The sequence below is a fragment of the Molothrus aeneus genome, chromosome Z (assembly GCF_037042795.1).
Source record: "Molothrus aeneus isolate 106 chromosome Z, BPBGC_Maene_1.0, whole genome shotgun sequence".
Lineage (NCBI taxonomy): Eukaryota > Metazoa > Chordata > Aves > Passeriformes > Icteridae > Molothrus > Molothrus aeneus.
The window spans coordinates 60771669-60796297 of record NC_089680.1 but is presented as its reverse complement, the minus strand read 5'-3'; the positions used below and the strand labels follow the sequence as shown (position 1 = coordinate 60796297).

General features: G+C 37.7%; 1 protein-coding gene across 1 annotated transcript in view; it reads left to right on the top strand.

Moving 5' to 3' along the window:
* The window catches only part of PCSK5 (proprotein convertase subtilisin/kexin type 5), a 227494-nt gene that overhangs the window by 186869 nt on the left and 15996 nt on the right, over positions 1 to 24629 (top strand). The window contains exons 22-27 of the mRNA XM_066568788.1: positions 1965 to 2101; positions 4031 to 4228; positions 4552 to 4620; positions 14657 to 14699; positions 15505 to 15647; positions 16750 to 16950. Coding sequence (XP_066424885.1) covers positions 1965 to 2101; positions 4031 to 4228; positions 4552 to 4620; positions 14657 to 14699; positions 15505 to 15647; positions 16750 to 16950 — 791 coding nt within the window. The remainder of the gene's footprint in view (positions 1 to 1964; positions 2102 to 4030; positions 4229 to 4551; positions 4621 to 14656; positions 14700 to 15504; positions 15648 to 16749; positions 16951 to 24629) is intronic.

Here is a 24629-nt window from a genome sequence, read left to right as displayed (position 1 = left end):
GAAATCATTTAGCAACCATACTTATGGATAGATGTATGTCCTGGTTCCAGCCAGGATGGAGTTAATTTTTGCAGTAGACAGGAGGGGCATGGCTAGAGCTGGAGGTTATTCAATGCTACCTGATGTTATTTGCAGGGGAGGGAGAAGAGGTCCATTTAGAGGCCCGGAGCGTGGCATGGTCAGGTTTTGTCAGGGGTTCCACAACATAGAGGGAGTGCAGGCACATGAATTCTACTGCAGAGCACCCCACTATCCCCACAATCGATATTCTTGCTGCTAGTCTTCATTTTCATTTTTCACTGCTGTTTCCAGTAAATTGTTCTTATTTCAACCCATGTTCTTTACCTTTCATGCCTCCAGTTCTCCTCTCCATCCCACCTCGGGGGACAGGGATGGGAGAGTGAGTAAGAAGCATGTGGTTTGGAGTGTTTTGGTGGGAGCACTAAATCCCATTGCTAAATCGCATTGGGAAATCTCATTGTTAAACCACAGCAACCTTGTTTGGCATCCAGAGTGGGGCATGAAGGTTTGATATAAAAACAGACCTGAGCATTTGTCTAATTTGTGGATGTGGTACCTGACCCTGTCTGTGCCTCCATATATGCTCAAGATGCTCCTCACAATGTTCTGTTTCAGAGCAGGGAGGAGGATCAGGATTGCTCTCTTGCTGTACTGTGTGGTAGCAGCCTATGACATAATAACATCAGGGGAAGTGAGGGTTATCTGGGATGTGCATCCAAAGCTGCTCTTCTACCCTTATCCCAGGGAATCTTCTACCCTTGTCTACTTTTGGGAACACATGAATAATCATACCCAGCCTGTGGGAGAACAGGACAGGATTATTTTCCCTGTGTTTTCACTTCCCTTTTCTCCTTCAGAATTTTTTATTTCCTTTGGATGTTAAGGAATACATGTTCTTATAGCTGTGTCTGGTATGTCTCCTTGGTGTGGTCTAGACCATGTTTAGGGTCAAGAAAGCAATTTCTAGGAAGGTCATTCAAGGATTTGCCCCGAGTGTGGGTAGATTTGAGTGGCATAGAATATGGGAGAAAATGGCATTGTTTGGGGGAAATGTCCTGGTTCCAGCCAGGATAGAGTTAATTTCTGCAGTAGTCAGGAGAGGCAGGGCTAGGACTTGGAAGTTTTTCTAAACTGCTGCACTCTTAGTTCCAGTGGTGGGGGAAGGTGTCCCTTTCCAGGGGAAATTTCTTGGCACCCCCTTTCCAGGGCATGGCCAGTCAGGTGTCAGGGGTTCCCTGCAGTGTAGTTGTGAGCACTGGCATGATAATTGCTCAGCTGTTGTGAGCTTTGTAATTTGTACTTTTCCTGTTACTGTTCATTTTCTTATTTCTCTGCCGTTTCCAGTAAATTGGTCTTATCTCAGCCGGTGATCTTTACCTTTTGTCCATCCAATTCTCCTCTCCATCCCTAGCAGAGGAGGGGGAGGGGGAACAGGCAGCTGAGCATGGTTTGGAGTGTTTCAGTGGGAAAACTAAATTGCTAAATACCATTCCTAAGTCACAACAACATGTAAGTCTAAAAACACAGCTCCTGAAGGCCAATATTCAGATAGATATTTGACTTCATGTACAAGGTCGCAGTACTGAAGCCACAGTACTTTTTAAAGGCTTAAAAGTCTTAAAAGTAAAACAGATGGGTTATTCCTTCACAAAGACCAAGTATTGCTTTTCTTTTAGAAGACACATGGGACCACTGTCAGAGACTGTGACATAAGGACATCTAGGTAAAGGACCAAAAAGTGGTCTTTGAAGTCTAAGATTCATGTTTAAAACATTTTTCATATAGTAAATACTATGAATAAAATCAGGAAAACAAAGTCTTGAAGTTCAAGGATTTGTAAATAGAGTAAGAGAAGAATTTATTGAGTTTCTTTTTAGTTTCCTTTAGATTTAAAGAACAAACAGTAGCTAGATTTGTAATTATGCCTCTGTCTTCTTTAAAAGAGTCTTTGATGATGGCCACTGTGTTATGCAATGCCCCAGGGGAAAGTTTGAATTCAAACATCACTGTCACCTGTGCCATCACACCTGCCTGGATTGCACTGGAAGTGAACCTAACAAATGCACCACTTGTGGAACAGGTAAGTAAGATTTCATTTTGCCAGCTTTTCCCCTCTCTTGGCCTCTAAATTCCCTTTTCCTTCAGCACTCAAGGGCCAGTTGTTAGATCCAATAAAACGAGTAGTGCTTTTACTACCAATCTGTATCACAATCTTCTTGTGACTCGGAAGGGAATTGGAACTCAATTTTTTTTAAAGTACAAGAAAACACAACTGTGTATTGTCCTTTCAACCTAATGCATTTCCCTTGGTGTTTTTTCAATAGGAACTGTGTTAACAGAAACTGAAACAAGAAAAAAAAAAAGGAACAAAAACCTACAAAGCTTGCCTCTGGAAAAGAAAGCTTCATACATGCTTCCCCCACCCACTGCACAGGATGTGCTATACTGAAATGGAGCCAGTTTGCTCAAGCAGGCAGGGAGCCAGGCTGCTTTCCTAAGCATCTCTCTGGGAGAGGCTAAAAAATAAGTGTGGTGGGTTCCACTGGATGTTGCTGTGTCCCTAGAGCTGAACAAACAGGGTTTGCAAAGAGAAGCTTATCACCAACACACATTTTTATAGATCTTAGGTTGAGAGGAATGCTAATGTAGCTAATTTTGTGGAAATTCCAAAAAGCCACTCTTCTCCTTTTGAATTTCTGTTTTAAAAATTATTTCCTATTGTCCCTCCAATACCTGATCAGCAAAAATCTGAGGCCATTACCTCCAAGTATGTGCAACTAGTCTGAACTGTCCTTGGAAATGAGTATTTAAGATGTAATTTATAATAGAGAGTAATTTTTTCTGAGCTGTGTTCTGAGGGTTCACGATGGATTCACAACCTTTTCATTTCAGTTACTACTTCATTTCAGTCCTAATCAACAATGGCATGGACTTCATTTAGTAATAAGTATCTAAACTACAAGCAAACACTCATATGGCTGCATTAATTAGTCGTACTGATGATGAGACTGACTTTCTTACTTTGGGAAGTCTGGCTCAGTAGATGAAGTTTTCAAATGGAACTTCAGGTCCAATGTGAGACCAAGTTTGCATAATTGTTCCCCAAGTCACTCTCTTATGGAGGACTGCAAGATATATTTCTGGTTTTCTGTGAATCAAAAAATTGAGATGCTGATGAGACTCACACCCTAAGGAGGCAGGAAAATTAAAGATTTGTGCATGAAAAGAAAAATAAATAAATAAATAAATAAAATCAAACTTGTGCTATGGTGCAGCATTATTGCCTAGTATAGATGCTTTCTCTGCATTTTCAAAAATAAATTCTGGTCAGCAAATTCTTGCTCTGCAGTTAAGGCAATGAAATACACTTAGCACAGCTGTATGTGTACTTTCTAATGTGGGGTAACTGATTAGAAATCTCCCCATGCTGCAGCACATGGCACATGAAGTTATCTGTGTTTTCACGGGCTTGACTCAGCAGGATTTGGAGCAAGGGATCTCCCAGTTCTCATGCATTAGAGAATGTTTGTGCTTTAATAGCTAGTAGCTGCACATCTGGTATTTAAATTCAAATCTAGGTTATTCCACTAAACTGAGTATTACAGTTTAATCTTCTAGGGACGCAGATTGACTCTTTCCAAATGTGAAGTGGGCCATTTTGCTTTACAAAAAAATAATTGTACATTTATTGTACATTTGCAATGTACTGCAAATATTTGCTTATCCTCTGCAAGAGAATTCCATGATGGAAAAATCTTGATTTTTTTTTTTTTAATTAGATTGATTGGTGTAAAGAGTAATTGGTCTCTAGCATGATATTTTAAATGCCATAAATCCCCAGGAATGTGAAAAGTTTGAGGTCCTGAAACTTTTATACAACTCATTTGGTGTAAAACTGTAAAATCTAGCAGTCAATGTCTCTACTGCAGCACTACAACTTCATAAAGCTCCTTCTCATACCACAAATGCCCTCTGTGGCTGACAGCTTTTTCCTATTTTTTTGCCACAGACAAAAGAGGGGTGGAACGTTTTCTGTATCATGGGGAGTGCAGAGACAACTGTCCTCCAGGTCACTTCCACTTGGAGCACACCTGTGTGCCTTGCCCTGGCCACTGTGAGGTGTGCCTGAACTCCAGTCACTGCAAAAGATGTTTCAGAGGCTACTACCTTGCTCAAAATGTGTGTGAGAAGCATAGCTGTAGAGAAGGTAAGTGTCCTTCAGTAGGAGATAGCAAATACTCTATTGAAATTATTACAGAAATCTGCTTAAGCATATTAAAAAATGTTTTGAAACACACACCTGACCCTGAGGTCCTCAAGTACCAGCTCTGATCCTCTTCTAGTATCATGTTATTGTAAAGTAAGAGTGTTTTCCTCAAATTGAGTGGGTTATGCAAAAACAAATGAGAAAACAAATTTCTATGAGTCTTTCTCCTTTTCTGATTTGATCAAGTTTATTTCCAGGGACCTTGCTGAGTGCTTCCAAATGTTGCATTATCTAGAATTAAACTGATGATTTGCAAAACACAGGTGAAGTGGAAGATCCTGACTCTGAAGACTGCATACCATGTTCAGATGGATGCCACAACTGCAGACAGGGTAAATAATCCCTTCATCAACCTTATTGTTATTCTAAAGTAGTGAAAATTTAGTTCCCCTTACTCTTGTCATCAGCTTAAGTGCATGCTGCTGAGCAGCTAGTTACTGGTGCAGGTGGCTTCTCAGCAAGTAAATTATATTCCATACTATATTTATTTTTGAAATAAATTTCTAAAATTTATATTCAGCATAAAGAAGAATAATTTTCTAATAATTTAGCTATTTTCTAATAATTTAGCTATTAAAATTTGCAGAACTTCTATTTTTTCCTGTTTGAATGCCACACTCAGACTGAAAGACTTACTGACTTTCTAAAGCTATTAAACTATTATCAGACCCAGAATTTTCTATGCCTCAAAACAGATTGCCACCCTGTCCTTTTTCTTCAAGGATATAGACATAAGGACAATCTTTTAATTTCATTCAAGAGCAAGGTATTGCAATAACAATGCTGCTGCCCTAAAAATTCCTTGTATACGTTTCAAGGATGGTGCAGGCTAATTCATCCATGTGCAGCTCATTTGGTGTTCCTGTGAAACAGAAAAGAAAGGAAATACGCTGAGTTGAAAATGCAACCAGCGGAGTTAAATACAAAGAGGGGTTTGGGATTCAGATGGAATCTCAGCTTCCACAACACTAAATGCTTGCCATGTGGCTGTTGCAGCTGCCCTACAGTTTCAGGGGGTTCTCCTCCTACTCGAATATCCAGAGAAAGTGAGACTGTTTGTCAGAAGTCAGCTAGTGCAGTGGGTGCAATCATGGGTGAACACTTATAGTCCCTGGAGGTCTGTTAAAAGGGTGTGGAACTCTCCTCCAGGCAAGCACAGATTCTGCTTCGTTGTGTTTCAGAAGTGAAAACCTTAGATGTAAAAGTATGTCCTTTCCATAAAAACTGTATCCCTCACATTCAGAGCGACCATCCATACTTGGGACATTTTCTGGATTTGAGTTACCAGTTCTGAAAAACTTAGAACAGCACAGTATTGGCATGCCATTGTCTGCAACAAACTCTAAATCACAACTGTCTGTGCAGCTCTTCTTCTGGCTGCACTAACTGGCATACCTAACTTACCATAAGGATTTTCTTCACATAATTCCTTCTTTCTGCCGGTTGTCCGATCTAGTATGTGATACCATAAAACATTTCCTGTGATGCGGTGACCAGCCATTCCCTGTGAATTCAGCCAAGCCTAAGGACTTCCTCTGTGACTACAACTGCCCCTGTACAAATTGTTGAATGAAGAGATGATTTTAACATGAATGCAACTACAGTGTTCTCCTTTCGTATGGTGTGTTATCCAGATTCATGGCAGCTGCCTGCTTGGCAGAGGCGAGGAGAAGTTAAGGGAGAGTTTATGTTTCAATACCTATCTTTATTGGTGCTATCAGATGTCATTTCCCCATGCTAATATTTTCTGTGATTTTTACAGTAATTGTGACTTCAAATTACTTGTTTTTCTTCTGAAACGGTGTAGTGGCAATCAGTGTTTTGAATTGGGTAGATATTTAATATGTATGAATAGCAACTTTTTTTAAAATATAATAATTTTAAATTATTCAGAGGAAGATTTTCTTTATTATGAACTTAATAGGTGTGCATAAGGAGACTGAAAAGCTGTTCATGGTCAGCTGGCATACAGAAAAAGGGGCTGTACTCTTTTGACTTTTTCTTGGGAGGGTCACTGATCTCCTAAATATTAATCATCCATAACATTACATACTTTCAACTTCTTGCACTCAAAGTTCTGATTTAAAAGAAGGCTTTTAAGAGCTTCAGCAATCAATAGAATGGCTGCAGGAAAAACAAAGACTGAATTAATTTTCACTGCTGTGTAAAGTCAGAAGTATTAAGATGCCAGAGTTTATTTACAGGCATTCTATTAAGGAAAGCCTTTGGTGCTCATGATGCATATATTACTGAGAGTCAGAGATTGGTTTGCTGTTCTACTTGGAAAGAAGAACAGTAGTGGCCTAAAAGCACAGTCCCAAGAAGATTTTCCAAACTATAATGTGTTCTTGAAATAAAGAAGAACCTGTCAGCTTTAACTTAAAATAAGTCAGGTAGCTATGGTAGATACCTATATCTACCTACATTGTATGGCAAATATTTGCTTATTTTTTTACTCTTAACATTCAGGGAGTTTTCAGGCATATCAACAACTTCATTCATAGTTAAGTACAGTAATGACTTTCTCAAGTCTAACCAGAAAGCTGATGTATTTAGGAAGGTTCATAAAAAACATGAAAAGCAAAATTTTTCATGCCTGTCTCCTACAAGAAGTTTATTATTTAGCAAGCTCTAGAGAAATTACACTGCCATAAAAATAACTTAAAATTCTACAATTTCAAGGTGAGAAAATAAGGAATGTGCTACATTTAGTTTCATAGTTTCATAGTCTTTCTACAGACTCCATTTTAAAGTTAAGTGGATGCTGCATGGTCTTGCAGTCTCTTTGTCTTATCTTCCCTTTAACATAACTGAATAATTTATTCTAGGAACTGTAGAGAAGGTGTGGGAAAAGTTCAATGCTATGAAAATTTCAGGTAAAACTGAGTGGGGAAAAAAGGTAGTAATCATAGCAATTGGAATAAAAATTTACATAGCTCACATACTGAAAAGTAGTTGTTCATATACACAACTGAAATATATTTTGTGCATATTTATGGATCCTTAGCTGACTGAAAATCATTCTCTCATAGAAAATCATTCAGCGCCTGCTTCTTCTAAATGCTTTAAGATCCTTCAATATAAACTCTAAGAAGTAAAGATAATTAACTTCTTCAGTTTATACTGAGTACAGGGTCACCTACAGAAGCTTTATTCCATTTAAATTCTAAACATTCTAAACCAGCAAAATGCAAAGTATTCTCTTACTGTCTACAAATTACAAAGATTATTATATTTTTCTCTTTTCTTGTAGACAGAACTCTAGATTTTAGGAGGAATATATAATCATATTAAGGTAACTTAACTGCCTGTTTTCCTACTAGCTTGAAAGAGTTTTGCTCAAAAAATCATTTTCACAAGGCACAAATGATAGATCAAACCACCAGCTGCAGTCTCTGGCAATGTTGTCCTGCTTTGCGCAGACAGGAAAATTAATAAGATTTGCTTCCTTCTGGCATAATGCCATATGCCAGCAGAATAGAGCAAGTCTGTATGGGTAGTCTCTCTCTTTGATCAGTAGTGACACTACATCCAGATTAAGACAGAGGTATCATACTTTTGTAATTGTTTCATACCTTGCATCCCATATCAGGCATTTCAGAGAAGAAAGTAAAACCCATACAGTAAGTGACACTGCAGGTTATTCTTCACCAGGTGTGAGGATACTAAAGTAGATAATGTTTGTTTGTAAGACCTCCTGGAATCCTCAAGGAATGTAGTCAAATCTGTTTGGTTTCCTCCAAGTTTGGAGTGGGTTTTGTTTTAAGGCACCAGTGTGGCAATATATCTTCATTGTATCAACACTGAAAGTCTAAGAGCAGAGATAGGAACTCTGAGGGAGAGACTTAATCAATGACAGGTAAGTCTGGTAGTTAAAATACAAATTATGCCTTCTTTTAAATTCAGTTAATTATCTTCTTTCTGGTTCACTTCATTAATTCAGAGGCCACTAATATTTTAGAATGTAAAGACTCTTTAATGCTCACAGGTACCATTCTGCCTCCAGGCACTAAGTCCTGGATATGCTGATAGGAGCTTTGCCTTAGAAAGCACTAACCTCCAGAAAATATACAGTTTTGTGTACACAGTGTCCAAAAAATGGCTGTGCACATCAGGGCTCACCTCCTCTCTTTGTTCTGCCCACAGGCTCTGGGGTGCACTTGGCTCTGCTGGATGCCACAGGAGCACAATTGTCATCCTTGTGCACAACTCCCCAGTGAGACCTGAAAGGCAGACTCTAGCACAGGCACAAGCCAAGGCTTAAGGGTGACCTCAGTACCTATGTTTAAATTCTTAAGAACTTCAAATAGATCCCTATTTCAGTGCAAGCAAATATTGGACAGACCAAGTGTCTAAGAAAGTGTGCTGGATACATCACAAGTCCACACAGCCAAGATTATCTTTATGATATCTTATGTCTTTGGTACCTCAGCTCTTATAACCCAGTTTGGGACATGCTGAGTTTACTTTTCAGAGCAGCAATGAATGGCTGCTCCCTCTGATGCAGAAAGATGGGAACTGCAGCTCTTCATCACCTTTGGCCATCAGGTTTTGATTAAATTTTAATGTCTTTTTTTCTGGTGGGTGCCAGTAAACATCATGAAGTCTACAAAATTAAGTCCAGTTTCGTCAACAAAAGCAGCTTTTGAAAGACAAAATGCTGCTGCAAAAAACATTAAGGAAGAGGATGTTCTCTATGCCATTGTAGCATTTACCTTCCACCTCTCAATGTAAGTTCACTTACATATCTAGATAACTGCAGGATAGCATTCATATTTTCTCAGGACTTTTAAAACCATAATGAATTTCAGGCACTTCTTTAAAGCCAAACTTTCCTTTTTAGAAAGCCTCTGGCTGTAAGCCAACACTCAGAACAAGAGAAAAAATAAGGTTAAGCCGTAGATTCTGAGCCACTTATAGTAATTATTCAAAGAGAACTTCAGAATCAATAAAATGCAAGAACATCAAAATCTTGGCTCCTAGTTCTTATGTTTAAAATACGTGTGGACTAAAGTGTTTTCTCAAACAACTTTAGCTCTCTCTCTAATCATATAACTTACATATGCCCTTTTGCACTTACATAATGAACAGACACCAAATTTGGCTACCTTTGAAGATGATAAGTGATAAACTTCTCTGATACGCCTTATCTACTGGCTTGCATATGTACATTTCACAAGCAGAAATTGCCACACCGTGACTAATAATGCTGAGTAAATAGACACACCTAGCTCACTGAGCAGGTAAATATTTGCAGCACATGGACGTCTCACAGATAACTCATAGGAGCCAGTGAAGGAAGGTCTTCCTCTCAGAAGTGAGTCAGGCATCCTCTCAATTTGCACTGCCAATTCTTCCTGACAGCATGCTCCCAAGGAGCCACAACTTCCTGAGCCAGTTCTGAATCACTTCTGGGTTCTCTTCCACTCACCTCACCCAACCTGTGAAAGTAAAACATCTTATGTTATGAATAGTTCTTTTGGGTTCCTACAGAATATCTCATCTCCATGCAGCAAAATACAATATATACCAACTTTTGATCCATCCAAATTTCTACAGTGAGCACCATGGCATGGCTTTGCAACCTTTGCACTAGGACTGGTATCAAAGGCTAACACTGAGAGTAAAGTACTCCTCAGTTGGGTACAGAGTGAAAAGTGTTCAGCAAAGTTATAACACTTTTCTCTTTCAAAGATATCTTACAAAAGAAATTGAGGAAACCCAAGGAGCCATGTCCCTGAGAAGAAAGACCTGCCATAGAGGCATTTAGGCTCAAGTGTGGCATTTAGCCTCTTTGATCTAGCAAGGTAAATTCTGAGACACTCTCAAAGGTCTATTTGAGAACCTAACTATTTAATTTGGTTGAGGTTACAAGGTCTATGTGAAAAACATAAAGCTATAAAGGCTGAAAGTGAGAATAAATAATACACAAATGATCAACAAGATACATTATATAGAGTGGAATGGAGGAATATAGAGTTTATAAAGCTGTGGGAGTGAGAAGAAAAGTATTTGGAGAAGATTTAAGGAAGTGTGAGGCAGCTGAAAGAGCAGCACTGTCCACGGACTCAGACTTACAGATACAGATTTATCATTACATGATAAAAGAGTGAAAACTCCTCTGGTTCCCATAGCAACCTAAGAAAGAGAAAGGAAAACTTCATTTCTTCAATCCATCCCTGATGATGAATAGACTTTGGCTTTCAAGACAAAATTGTTATAAGGATCTCAGAGTAAATCTTCCACAAAAGGTTAGTCTTGCAGAAGGGGTTTAAGATTTTCAGATAGTAACACTTTTTTCTACAAGCTTCTCTGGTGATAATATGCAATCTGTGCAGAAACAAATGCCCAACAAGTTTTGGAACTGTTCTCTGGTTTTCAGTCCTGACATTTCAGGGTAAGCAGAACATTACATTGGAGCATGCTGTCTTCCCTAGAGTGTAGGTAAAAGAGAATTTCCTTCCACATCGAAGATACAAGGTGCATGTATTGAAAAAACTTTCTTTCTTTGATTTTTTTCTTTTTCTGAGAAAGGAAAAACTATTTCCTCTGTAAAATCTGGGCTTGGGAAAAATCACTGGAAAAGCTCAAGATATGAGACCGAACCTTGAGTTCTGCAAGTACAGAATATTCCAGATTTTAGTTTTAAGTTCTCCATAGAAATAAGAGCATGGAAGAAAACTACTCAGATCAGACCAGAAATTCACCTAGCTCAGAAGCCACTGACCAAACATACTTCTAAAATTACATATACAAACAAAGCATGTTGTTATAAATTATCAAATCGGCAGCCAAATTTATAAGAAAATTTAACAATGATTTATTAGATTGTTAAGAAAAATAGAATTTCGAAAAACCACCCCAGCCAAGGCAGCATCAACCCCAGGTGCTGGCGCTGGGTGAACTGAGATCTGACCGACAAAATGTCAGCATCTCCCCAGTGGTTCACCCTGACTGCTTCACGCTGCTAGCTTATATACAGTTTATTCTGCCTGAGGCAGAGATGACCAAATGTTCCCTTGTGTCTCTTCAAATGCAGAACTGGGGCCATACACGTGCAGAAATAGACAAAGGTAAATCCAGGTGTCCAGACGGATGTCTGAGCACTTCGGCAGAGCCTGCATTCGCATGTAGCAGAGTGGCGCCGGTGCTTGAGTATGGTAGATGCAATCTTCCCAGGCGAAGGTCCTCGTGAGTGGCTTAGGCATTCCAAGGAAGTCATTCAAGGAAGTCAGCACTCATGGTCCGGGAAGGTTTCATCCATACTTAACAGACTTGATAGTATCTTAACATTGTCGGGGAACTACTTGAATAAACATAAGACTCTGCTCCCAGCCAGGGTGGTCAAAGACATACTTTGGATTCTACAATATTTTATACATATATAGCATGAATTATCTCTACCATATGTATTTTTTACTCCTTCAACAATTTGCAGTTCAAAAGCTTCATGAATCAAAACAGTCAAGAAATGTTAACTGCTGAATCTTTCTGCTGGAATTACTGAAGAAAATATACATTAAAACAAATATAATCTAAACCATCTGCAGACCAGAATTTCTTTTCAGGGAGGTTTCCTGCCTCCTTGGGGCCGAAATCAGGAACCTCACCAAAAAAATGAAGGAGTTAATAGAGCCGTCAAAATACTGCTTACTATTGCTTTCACAGGAGTACCAGTGATATTTCAACAAGAAGCTCAAGATTAATGAAAAGAGATTTCAGGACACTGGAAAGATCAAGTGACAGACCCTATGCTTTGGCCACAACAACCCCATGGAGCTGAGAGAGCTGGAATTGTTTAGCCTGGAGAAAAGGATACTCAGGGGGAACTTCTGAACTCTCTACAACTGCGTGAAAGGGCATTGTAGCCAGCTGTAGGTCAGCCTCTGCTCTCAGCCAGCTAGCAACAGGATGAGAAGATGTGGCTTTTGTCTATACATGGGGAGGTTTAGACTCGATAATAGGAAGAATTTCATCACACCTAATGGACAGGGAGGAGGTAGAATCATTATCCCTAGAAGTGTTTGTGGAAAGACTGGACATGGCATCTAGTGCTGACAGGGTGCTTGGTCAAAAGTTGGACTTGCTGATCTTAGAGGTCTTTTCCAAACTAATTGATTCCATGATTCCTTGATTCAGAAGGGGAGGTGGCGCTGTATTCAATTATCCCGGAAATGAAGAGCATAGTTAATAACCTCTCATTGGCGTTATTATAAAGCAGAGCAATAGGGCTCAGGAGCTCAGTCCCTGAGTAGGGACTGGGTGCCCGAAGCTGGCTCACTCATGCCAAAGCCGTGGGGCTACCATCTAGCAAGCATGGTGATTATCAGCTCTATAGGGATTGCAAGCTCTTAGGGTTTCAGCTTTGCTTGCTAGGTAGTGGTGCCCTGGGCTTGAGGCTGCAGCAGACGGAGAGAGAGGAGAAGGAGAAGGCGCAGGCTGTTCCTCGGAGATGGCTTTATTTGGGGAGGTCCGTGAAGGGTCTCTGCTCTTCTTCTTTCTCCCCTAATGGGGTACAGTATGCTTCTTTTATAGGGTTGGAAAGGATCCAAGCTTGACCAATGGTAAGGGGTTAACATGACATTGCCTTATAGGGTTACAGAGATAGGTTAAGGGCGGAGGACAGGGAAACAGGAATTTTCTTTTGCTGTTTCAGCATTCCTGTTGTTCATATTCTCCATGGTGCTTTTCCTAAATCTATGGGGTTTACTACACATAGTCTCTAACAAAATTCTTCTGGACAAAACTTCCAGCACGCAGCTGGAGAAACACATCATGGGGTGGATGAGTAATTGGCTCATGGATCAGGCACAAAGGGTGAGACAGGTGACCTGTCACCAGTGGGGCTCCACAGGGCTCCATTCTCAACCCTGTGCTCTCCAACATTGTCATGAAGGAGCTGGATGCAGGACCAGAAGCGATCCTAAGCAAGTTTGTAGATGATACAAAACTGGGAGGAGCTGTTGAATTCATCAAAGGGAGGTCCCGCAGAGAGACCTCAATGACTGGGCAATGACCAACCATGTGAAGTTCAGCAAAGGAAAGTTCTGCATTGGTGCAGCCCCCCTTAAGGACTGTGTGCAGTTTGGGCACCACAATATTAAAAAGACATTAAGCTATTAGAGAGCATCTAAAGGAGGGCCACAAGGATGGTATAGAATCTGGAGGGGAGGCTTTATGAGGAGCAGCTGAAGTCACTTGTTTTATTCAGGCTAAAGAAGAGGAGACTGAGGGGAGACATGGCTACAGTCTACAGCTTCTTCATGAGAAGAAGAGGAGGGTCAGATATTGACCTCTTCTCTGTGGTGACCAGTAACCAGTGACAGCCCAAGATAATGGGCTGAAATTGTGTCAGGGAAGGTTTAGGTTTGATATCAGGAAAAGATTCCTCACCCAGAGGTGGTTGGGCACTGGAACAGGCTCCCCAGGGAAGAGATCAAAGCACCAAGCCTGACAGGGTTCAGGAAGTGCTTGTACAATACTCTCGGGCACATGGTGTGTGTCTTGGGGATGGTGCTTTGCAGGGCCAGTAGCTGGACTCAATTCTGGCTCCCTTTCAACTCAGAATATTCTGTGATTCTGTAATTCTCTTTATAATACAGAATACATTCACCCAGGTTGTTCCATTTCCTCCCATTCTGCTGCTTCTGGGATATTTTGTTAAAGGTGAAAGAAATAATGAGTAGAAGATAATAGAAGAAATTTTATAAAAAAATATTCCTAATTTTGGGAGTCAAATCCATAATTTTATGAGTTTTAAAATAGTGTAACACTTTCCTGTTCATTCAACACATTTTTTTAATACAAAAGTTAGTTTTCTGGTGGGAAGGTTTACCCAAAAGGTTTGCACTACCACTATCTCTTCCACCATTGCCCCCTCTCCAAATATAGAAACAGTCTTGTCTAGCTCAGGATTTTAAAATTTAAACTTATTATTATGCTTTCAGAGGTGTCAAAAGTTTTTAACTTACCTTTGCAACAAATAAAGAAAAAGGATGAAATTATTGTTTCAGATAAGTTGCGGTCTCTTTTTAACAGTTTCATTTGACCCAACCTGAGCCCCTGTGAAGGTTCTGCTTTTCAGATCATCACTTCCTAGGGACTTTGCTCCTTCCAGATACCTGGTACCTGGATTATGCTGAGGACTAAAAAGCCACAAGTTGCTATGAAAATACAGTCCAGGATCTGTGGAAGATTCCATCTCAAAATAAATGTGAACAGAGATTCAGAGACAGCGATGTTCTTTTTATGACTGTAATTATTTTAGTGTTAGAAATATTAACATAAAATTGCTGTTAACATGTTCTTTTTGGCATTCTGGTTTTTACTCTGAAAATTATTTACATAATTTTATATCTTAAATTTCAGATGATCCAAGAATCTGTATAACATGCATTCAAAACTATTACATGTAAGTATAGCTGTATATATATTGCTCTTCATGAGTACACATTTTCTGAAGCAAAAATATGCACTTTACTACATAGATCTGTGCTGTGTATGTTGTCTCACGCTTTAAATTGCTTGTGTGAGAAACAGTAAATGGGAAAAAAACTTGGGAAATGTCAGAAGACTAGCTAGTCATTCGGTATTGAGACCTGTTAAAACTTATGGACTGGTGGGACCTTCACGTATCAGAATATGGAACAAAAAGTGTCAAAAAGTTAAACAGTGCATATGGACCTGGAACAAATTTGCTTTTAGTATGTTGTGTCTAGTTCTGGTATGTGAAGTTCATAAGAATTGTAAATGTATGGAGTTTATGCAAATGAATAAAATTTGATTTAAAACTTATATGGAGAGAAAAGAACATTTCTGCTTTTCAAAGACAGTATTTATAGATCTCTGAAAAATTGGAAAAGAAAATGTTGACTATGTTGACTTTATAAAAAGGCAGTGGATTATGTTTTTACAAGCAATCAGCTCTTTAAAATCATGATATAATATTTTTTAATGAAGCATGTATTCAGGTTTCTGCCTACCTTTGAAAAATAAAATAAAATTAATCATATTTAAGAATCCTGAGATTAGGAAACACGACTTTGCTAGCTGAATAAACAACATAACCACAACTACGTTTTAAATCCTCATTATAAGAATAATTTATGTTCATTATGCTAATCATGCTTTATCTTTACCATCCCTAGAAACACACAGAAAGCAAATTCAATGACCTTCAAAAGAAACTTACTAATGTTGTTCAATTTATCTTACAGGTATAAGCAGCATTGCTATAAATACTGTCCAGAAAATACCTACAGAGATGAAAGTTGTTGGCAGTGTAGAGATTGTCCTAGCAACTGTGATAGCTGTGACAAGGATGGGTGTGACTTGTGTAAGGAAGGCTTCTATCTCTCAGGTAAGCAAAGTGCTAATAATGGCATAATACACAAGAATATTTTAGACTATTTCTTTTAAAAAATGCTCTCAGTCCAAACTCTCAAATTCATAAATCTGTTCTATGGGAGACAATGGAGGCTCTTTGCAAAAGCAGGCATTTGCCTTAATGTAAGGTGGGTATGTTACCCAGTAGCGTAATTTGGTTCAAAGGGTCTATGTACTTAAATTTCAGCTCTTTCAGGCGCATTAAAAAAAATGTATTTGTTTCAGACTTTGTGAAAGGAGGGGTTTTTAAATACAGAAAGACATTTAATGTTTCCCTACTCTTTGCAAGTCTGGTTTTACTTTGACTTTTAAACACTCTAAAAAAGCTCAGTTAAAATCATTTAATTCCACACCAGAATCACACAAGAGTAGGAATCTCCCAGCTTTTTAAAGAAGCCATAAATCAGGCAGGTCTGGTTCAGACATGGTGCCAAAAATGAATCACAGGAATTCCTGGGGTTATAGTATTTTCTTGCCCTAGCTGTTGAAAGTGCCCAGTAGTAGCACCTTGCTCTGTGGAAAATTCTGTGATCAAAACCAGGGTGAGCTGTGGGTCTATGATTTCTTTAAATTGAAATTAGACAAAACTCAAAAAGCCATAAGTGCTACAACTTCCAGAGGTTTTGATGAGGTATGCAAACCCTTAATCTGAATCAGCTTTAAACCTGAGTTTAACTTCATATTCAGTGGAAACTAGAATCCTATAAATTTGCATATATCTAAAAATCTTAGGGGCATCTAGTCTTTAATTTTTTTATTGAGACAGTGTAATTGTTAAGAGTCAACCATAAAACTTTTACCCATTAGTAATTAGTACATTATATTTGTATGTACTAATGTTTAGTACATTGATTAGAGCCGAGTTAGAGGTAAATATAAATGCAGATTGGTTTGAAGTTTGTGGAGCTTCTCATATGCAACTGAACTGAATTTAGATTTCATAGTAAAAAAAAGAGTTTGTATAGCTGCAAAAATTTTCGTATGTTCTTGCATACTGTTTTTTCTTAAACCATTTCTGCTGGAGACAGAGGGATGGACAGGGGTCATTGTGTTTCCAGGCTCTGTTTCTGTTGCAGATGGCACCTGTGTGAGTGAGTGTGGAGATGGCTTCTTTGCTGATGGCATCTCTAGAGAATGTGAGCCTTGCCACAGGAGCTGTGTAACCTGTGCTGGGCACAGTTACAAGGATTGTACTGGGTGCAAAAACAGTTTCCAACTGTCTCATGGGCAGTGCCTGAACCCAAGAAATTCTCTGCCAGGTGGGAAGCTCTGGAGGGGTAAGTTGAAACAGATCTTGTAATCTTGTCTGTTTCTCTGAAGACTACTAATTTAAAATTTAGAAAGAGTACAGCAAGAACTTGCAGATTGCTTGAAACTGGACTTTTGTCATTTTAAGAGTATACTGACCAAACCCATTGGTTCCACAAACTGAAATTCATTCTCCTGCAAATAGTAGAACATGTCCATACAATGTAGGTGTCTTATCTGAATAAATATTAAAAATATAATTAAGAAAAAAAATTAAAATATAAAAGATGTGTAAGAGATTCAGGTATTGGGAGTTAAAAAACTCTGGGTGCATTGTAGAATAGGTTTTAGCTTTGTGGCTATTTTTTCCCTCCAGAGAAGTCAATATAAGTTAGAAGAAATAGAACATAATATTGTGTGCGATTATTTGTGTGTGTAATGTGAAAAAAAAATCTATCCTCTCTCTTTTTTCCTTTCTCTGTATAGATCTGCAATGCTTTCTGAGAGACCAAATATGAGCTGTAGGGCTACATTCTGACATTCTGGTCCTACACTGGCCATTCCACAGCTTTGACAAAGTAAATACTTTTTTCTTGGTGGTCTCATCCATAGCATGAGGGAAGCAATTCTCTGTTCCAAAAAAGCTCCCAAAAATTCAAAAGGTATTTGGAACAAAAATGCCTTTATTTAGAGATGTTCAGAGGACCACTGTAATAATTTTAAAAATTATTTTCCTTCCTATCTATCTTCAAATGCAACCTAGTACTGTCACAAATTTCTTATTTAAAAAGTTTTAAATGAAGAGGGTATATTTAGACTATTTGTTATTCCCATTATGTCAATATATAAAGAAAAATTGAATCTTAATGTTACAAAATAAAACCCTGCCACTGGAAAAAAGGGGACTTTCAAATTTTATAATAGAACAGTAGAAGAATCTATTATAACGTTTAGGGATTTACAACACTAAGAGTCTTTAAGAACACATGGAATATATCTGACACGGTTGTTTGCTGAATGGAGCAAAAAACCAGATTACTAGCTGTATTCTTGACTCAAGTAAACATGTTCTTCTGGTTCCTATGTTTTCACTTGAATCAAACACATCCAAGAATGACAACCCTTAGATCAATATGATCTTGTATTAGAAACTAAAATACCATAATTAATACTTTCAGAAAAAATTTTGTCCGTTTCAATTATTTGCCTATCTGTTGGAGAAATTATGTATTATAGATTATAGGAATAACCTTTCTTCAGTTCAAAAAAATATCAGAGAGACATAAAAATAAGAATATTAATAGAAAGCTGGTCTCCTACTTGCATTTTCTTGCGTTTAATCCACAAAAGCAAGTTTGGGGGTTTTTTCAACTTAAGACTACATGTACATCAGTGCCATGAAAAACCACATCCATAGTCTGGTCTATTTATTGATTATCTCTTTCTCACACTGTTGAACATGGTGACTTCTTGTCAACTTTTTTCATTTGAGCAGACATCTGATGCAGTTCTACATAAATGAACATTCCTGTCCTGTGAAACTTCTTTCTCTCAGTCTTGCATATCATTCACCTTTCCTTCCAGTAGCAAAAATACATCTGTCTCAGGGACATTTTGGACTGAAAGATATCTCTCACTCAGAGCTGTTCTGGCTTGGATGTCAATGACTGCTCCAAAGACACAGGATTCCTGCTGCAGCTGGTGATGGGACCCCAGGGAACACGGCTGGTGGCTGTACAGCTCCTCTTGGACAGCCCTGCAAGGATTCCTTCAGTGGGGCAGCTGCTGTACCATGTAACTTCTGGGAAAGTGATGTGAAGCTGGGGATGTCCTGAGCCTTTTTCCCCAGGCTTCCACACAGAAGTAATCTTTGAGTCAAAACATAATGAAGTTGTCACTGTGTTTATTGAAGTTACATCCTTTAGTAACTACATTTATTGACATTTTCTGAAGCTTCCTATTCAGAGACTGTAGTCTCATACAGTTCACATAAAAATAATTGTCATTGTTTAAAAACAATGCAACCTGAATTGTTGATTTTTGTTTCGAATATCACTCATTCATTTCTTTTGATGATTTCATTCAAGGAGCAGATGTCAGCTGAATCCAGACTTCCAACTGTACTGTCTATACTGGAAATTCTTGTTGCATGCTAAAGGTCTTTAACAAAAAACATAGGATCCAGGAAGGCAGAGAGAAAACACGTTTAGCTCTAGCAGTGCATTACACTGCTAAGGTTGCTCCTGGCTAGAGACTGCAGTGCATTTCACACTCTGATAACATTTTAATATACATAGATCATTTTTAAAGTAAAAAAAGAAAGCAAACTAAACAATGAAACCATTCTGTATTTCACAATTTGTCACAATCCTTTTCTTTCTCATCCTTTTCTTATCTAAATCTTCCTGAAAATTGATAAAATTTAGTGAATGCAGTCACTATCATTGCCCACATATTTCTGTAGGATTAGTACAAGAATGGATAAAACCTATCTCTGCTCCTTGAAATTTATTGAGTATTCTGGCTCTCATACCTGTACAGAAAACATCCCTGGGTGAAGAACAAATGGTCCCTCTCCAGCTTATTTTAAGCACATCTGTAAGTCCTCCTTCTTTTCCATTGTGTATTTCAAAGATATACCTAATATATACAGATACATGGAGAAAATAATTTTTCTTTCATACTTGAGGGCAAAACCAAAGCATCCTTCCAAGTCTTTCACCATCTACTCCGGACAAATGTATCTGGAAATCTTTTATCCCACTTTACCTTTTTTTTTGATATGGTGGTTTTTTAGGTTTTTTACGTACTCTTTGATTTTATCCACAGTTATTTTTTCTCACCAAAATACAAGGACCTCCACCTCATCTGTTTTCAAACTCATTTTCTAAGGGTAGCTTGTCATGCAGCATGACAGGCATGATTCAAGTAGCTTGTCCAAGCTCTAGGGGTTATTAGAATAGTTTCATGATTTTCACCAGCCCTACATGAGCAAGGTTATGGCTGAGATTTGGGTTTTGACTTGCATTTTCTCTGGCTGTTCATCAATATAAGCTTCTTACAGTGCATCTTCCTCAGCATCCTCAACATATTTACCTTACTGCAGCACCATGGTAGAGCTGCCTCCGATCTTCAATGGCCTGAATTAAAGAATCTGATTTAAACATACAGGCCAGATGATTTCTAGTCCTACTAATTTGGGGAATTGAGCTGGGTCTGGGGAGGTTGGGATTAAATAAACAACCTGCCACAGGAGTGAAGGAAGGAGAGCACCACATACATCCCCAATACATGGCCTGCTCCAGGCTTGCAGGAAGACAACTCAAGACAAAACTTCCTCATCTAATAGTTTACATCAGCTTTACGATGTTACTCTTCCATTTACTCTTTTTCTTTTGAAATTTACTAATTCAGAGTTGAGATATTAGATCTTGAATTGTACTACAAACAATGAAACAATTTCTCTTTGGCCCTTCCACCCACATGAATTCAGTGGGTTCCACTGTGGGTTTAGTGAGTATGTTGACATACCATGGGAACAATGTGACTCTTGGGAAACGTTTTGCTGGTTACAAGGCTAGCATAGTTTAAAGGGCAGTACATCACAACCTTCCATGGAGAAAACAACTCAGGGTCTGACTTTCTTTGCAAATTGAGAGACTAGTCCATTTAGGTTAGAATTAAAACCATTGTGAATGTGGAATGAACTTCTATTTTCTATCATGTTCAAGGTTTCACTTCCATTTTTTTATGCAAGGATAAATTATAGACCATCCCACAAATTTTTATGAGCAAACACTTCAGCATCTAAAACACTCTATTAAAAAATCTATTTAAATTTCTATTTACTTTGCTGGTATATTCTGCTGAGCAAACTGGTATATTCTGCTGAATCCCTGAAAGGTCATATTCAGGTCTGAAATAATGCAACATTATTATATCTGTTACTCAGGCTTTTAAAAAGACAGTGCAAGCCAAGAAAAGGAGAAAGGGAAAAAACCCAACAACTGAACTCTAAGTTTCTAGCATGAAATATCTATATTTTCTCTCATGTACCAGATGATCACTTTGGAAGCCAGGAAACACACTAGTATAAACTTAATTTACCAAGGGAGTACATGGCCCCTTTTAACTGGATTAGATATTTTGCAAATTACGACAGGGTCATTGTTTTGCCATGTCACTAAAAGCCTGCACCCTTAAAAACAGTCATTCCTTGGTTTAATATGCTACATTGTAATGAAAATTAAAAATGGGAAAAAATAGGTACAGAATGAGATCAATTTCTAATGATGGAATGTGTGTTTCTTTACATGCAGATAAATAGCAGCAGCTTACTGTTATGTACCATCCCCAATAATAGGAGCAACCTCTCACAGGCACCGCTAATCAATTGTATTTTCCTTTCCTAAATAAAAAGCAAAATAAAATCAGTAAAAATGCACTGGTTGTGAGAAAACAATAATTAAGGTTATAAAAGGACCTTAATGCAGCTCTGCATATATACATATAAAGGTTTCAGAATATGGGAAGGAAAAAAAAAAAGCAATGGGCTGTGCAGAATACAGGAGAGAAATCAGAAGTAGGAGGGAATGGGTTACGGTCTTTAAAACATGAGAATGTTTTGCCATTTAAAATGCAGAATTACAACATCATGGGAAGAGGTAGAAGGCCCTTTTAATCACCATCCAAATGTGAAATTTCAAGTTGCTAGAAGCAAACAAAAAAGATCCATTATCAAATATGCTCTTATGCATGACAATTTCGTATTCTGGTTATTTGTTTGTATGTTTTATTTATACCAATAAATTCTGGTATTTATTTGTAAAATAATGTAGTTGTTACAAGACAACTAAATTGATAACTAATGGTTATTAAAAAGTGTCATTTACTTCCCAGCACTCCTATAATTTCTTTAAATTTACAGTTCATGTGAGTCTTCACAATGAGAGAAGTCGAGCATTTTATTATGTATGTTTATAATTTTCAATATATTTTACTATATTTATATAATTGCTACTACCTAATGGAGATATGTAAACTGTTTCAGTTTTTTTATTTATGGTTGTATTAGTTTTGCAAGAACAGTGCCATGCAAAGAATAAAATCTAACAAACTAAGCCACACTTCAACTGGATCACATTCAAACCATGTATTACTACACAGCATAAAAGCTAGACAGGTCACCTTCTAAAAGGGATACCATACCAGTAAGAAACAGTACTTCATTCTCTTCTGCATCCCTCACTAGAGTAATTGTACTACGGTCCAGTAACAAAATATATTGTAAATATACAAATCCTTACAGAAAATAATATCTAGGAGTTACAAATATTACAAATGTACACAGAGACCTACTGTGATAGCAACTAAAAATACAAGGTTTAAAATCCCCTCTTTACTCATAGAAAAGCAAGAATACATAAGATTTAAATAGAAGGAAATAAAACATCTTTTGCTGGTTTGAACACTTCCTGATTGCACTACCTGGCCTAATGATCCATTTTCTAAAAGAACAGGCAGAGAGAGTAAGGTGGACATCACAAAGGAAATGAGAAACTAGAAAGAATTCTTATAACACCATTGTGGTTCTGAATGAAATTAAGGAGGGATTATTCAAATGCTTTTGTATGTCAAGGCATACTTCTTTATATATGGCCATATCTCTGCTCTTATGCCTTGGCTTTATAGAGGGTTTCAGCTTTTTTTTTTTTAATAAACTTCACATTTTCCTGAAGAAGTGGTGACCATGTGAAAAGGACCATACCTGTTTTCATATGAACCCTAAAGAGGACTATACTTGTTTTCATGGTTTTCACCCTAAATATTTTTGAGGATTTATTTAATTTTTCTCTGATAGCAGATTGAAAAAAAGTGTTGAGAGTTCAAAGAAACATGACTGAAGCAAAAAAAAAAAAAAAAAAAAAGGAAATATGGGGACATTGTGTCATTGTGTTAATTTGAAATAAAATTTCACTCCTTTTTTCTGTAATTAATTTTGGGTTCACATCTTACAGTGGTGTTTCAAGAAAATCTACCATTGTCTCACTCATGATGCATGACCCCAAATGAGAAAAGAGAATAAGGAAAAAATATTTCACAGTCTTTCTGCACACTTCCAGTTTTATAATCCCTTGAATAGAATGAATGGACAAGAGCACTGTGGCAGCTTCAAAGCTGCAGTAAAATTTAGCTCAAGAAATAATGAGATTCAGTTTTTCAGATTCTATAAAAGAATAACAGAGACTTAGCTGGGCCAAAGATGTTACTCATTCTGTGAAAGACACAAGAATAAAGATGGTCTTGACTCAGATTCTGACCCAAGTTTAAATAAAGGCCTTTTGCTTTTGAAAATAAGAAAAATGGATGTTGAATTTTTTTAAAAATAATATAACTTTAAGGATAAAAACAACTCAGTAGGTCTCCAAAGATCATTCATTTTGTTGAACACTCAGGTCTTTTCTTTCCTCAGGAAAGGAAAATATAACCCAACAGCTTCAACCCAGTAATTTTCAACCTTTCCATTTGCAATCAGTCCAAAGACTGAGGAAGTACATGTTGCACAACCAGCTCTTCAGCTATATGAGGTTATTCTTTGGAAGGATCTTACATTTAAAGTGAAGGAAATTTACATTTAAGAAGTGCATATTACTCTAAATGTGTGCTTTATTTCAGGTTTTTTTGCTAAATGAAAACCAGTCAAGAAAGACTCATTTTACCTATGCAGAATTTTTTTTAAATTATTTTTACAAATTTCTTCTGTCAATATTTAAATTGGGAAATTCTAATTCTTATATTTGACTGGAAGTTAAATGTTGTTTCTGTTGTCTGCAGAAGCCTAATTGCTTGTGTACATTCCCCTCTGGTGGCAACTAGTAACTATTACAAAAAAGAGGACATAGTGCAAAAGGGAAAGAGAAATAAAAAGAAATACAAACTAGTTCACAAAAAAAAAGAAATCTTTATTTTGCATTGTAAGGCTTCAAACATTTAGAAAGAATGAGCTCCTTTAAATATTCTTCAGCAGTAGTTAACAACTTATCTGCTTAATTTCACCTGATTTTCACTCAAAAACAACAAAAGAGAGAAGCTCTGTAAAAATAAAGTTAGGATAATAGAAAACCTTATAACAGCCAACTTTTCTGGAGTATTTCTTGTATTCTTACAGTCAACATTAATGACACTTCTTAATATTTTGTTAAATTCTGATGAGTAATGAAAAACATGAAGCTAAGGAGTAGTGTCTCCAAAAAACTCTTTGACAGCGAATCTCAAAAAAGTAAGCAATTATCTATTTGAGGATTATTTCCATAAGAGAAGTAAAAATGCTTAAAAATAGATATTCAGCGCGGGAAAAAGAGCTGTAGAAATTATGTCAGCATGAGTCACTGTTACTGTGGGAAGATTTGCTGGACCCTTAGTGTTTGATTTGTCTGTCAGCATCCCAGGAAGGCGAGACCCTTGTGTACTCTGCCAGTGTCCCACTGGGGGACCTTCATTGACCAGTCCTGCTGGGTGGGAGAGTGGTTCCACTGACTCAGGGAAACCAGCAGTGTAAGGAAGACCCCTCAGCAGATCTTCCTCTTTTGGACTGTGTTACCCACTGCCAGCCACTGCTAGTGCCCATGAAGAGCACACACCAACAGTTTATGGAGTAACACTCTATTCGTGCAAAATTGTGACAGCTTAAGGTTCAAAGGCTGTTGGT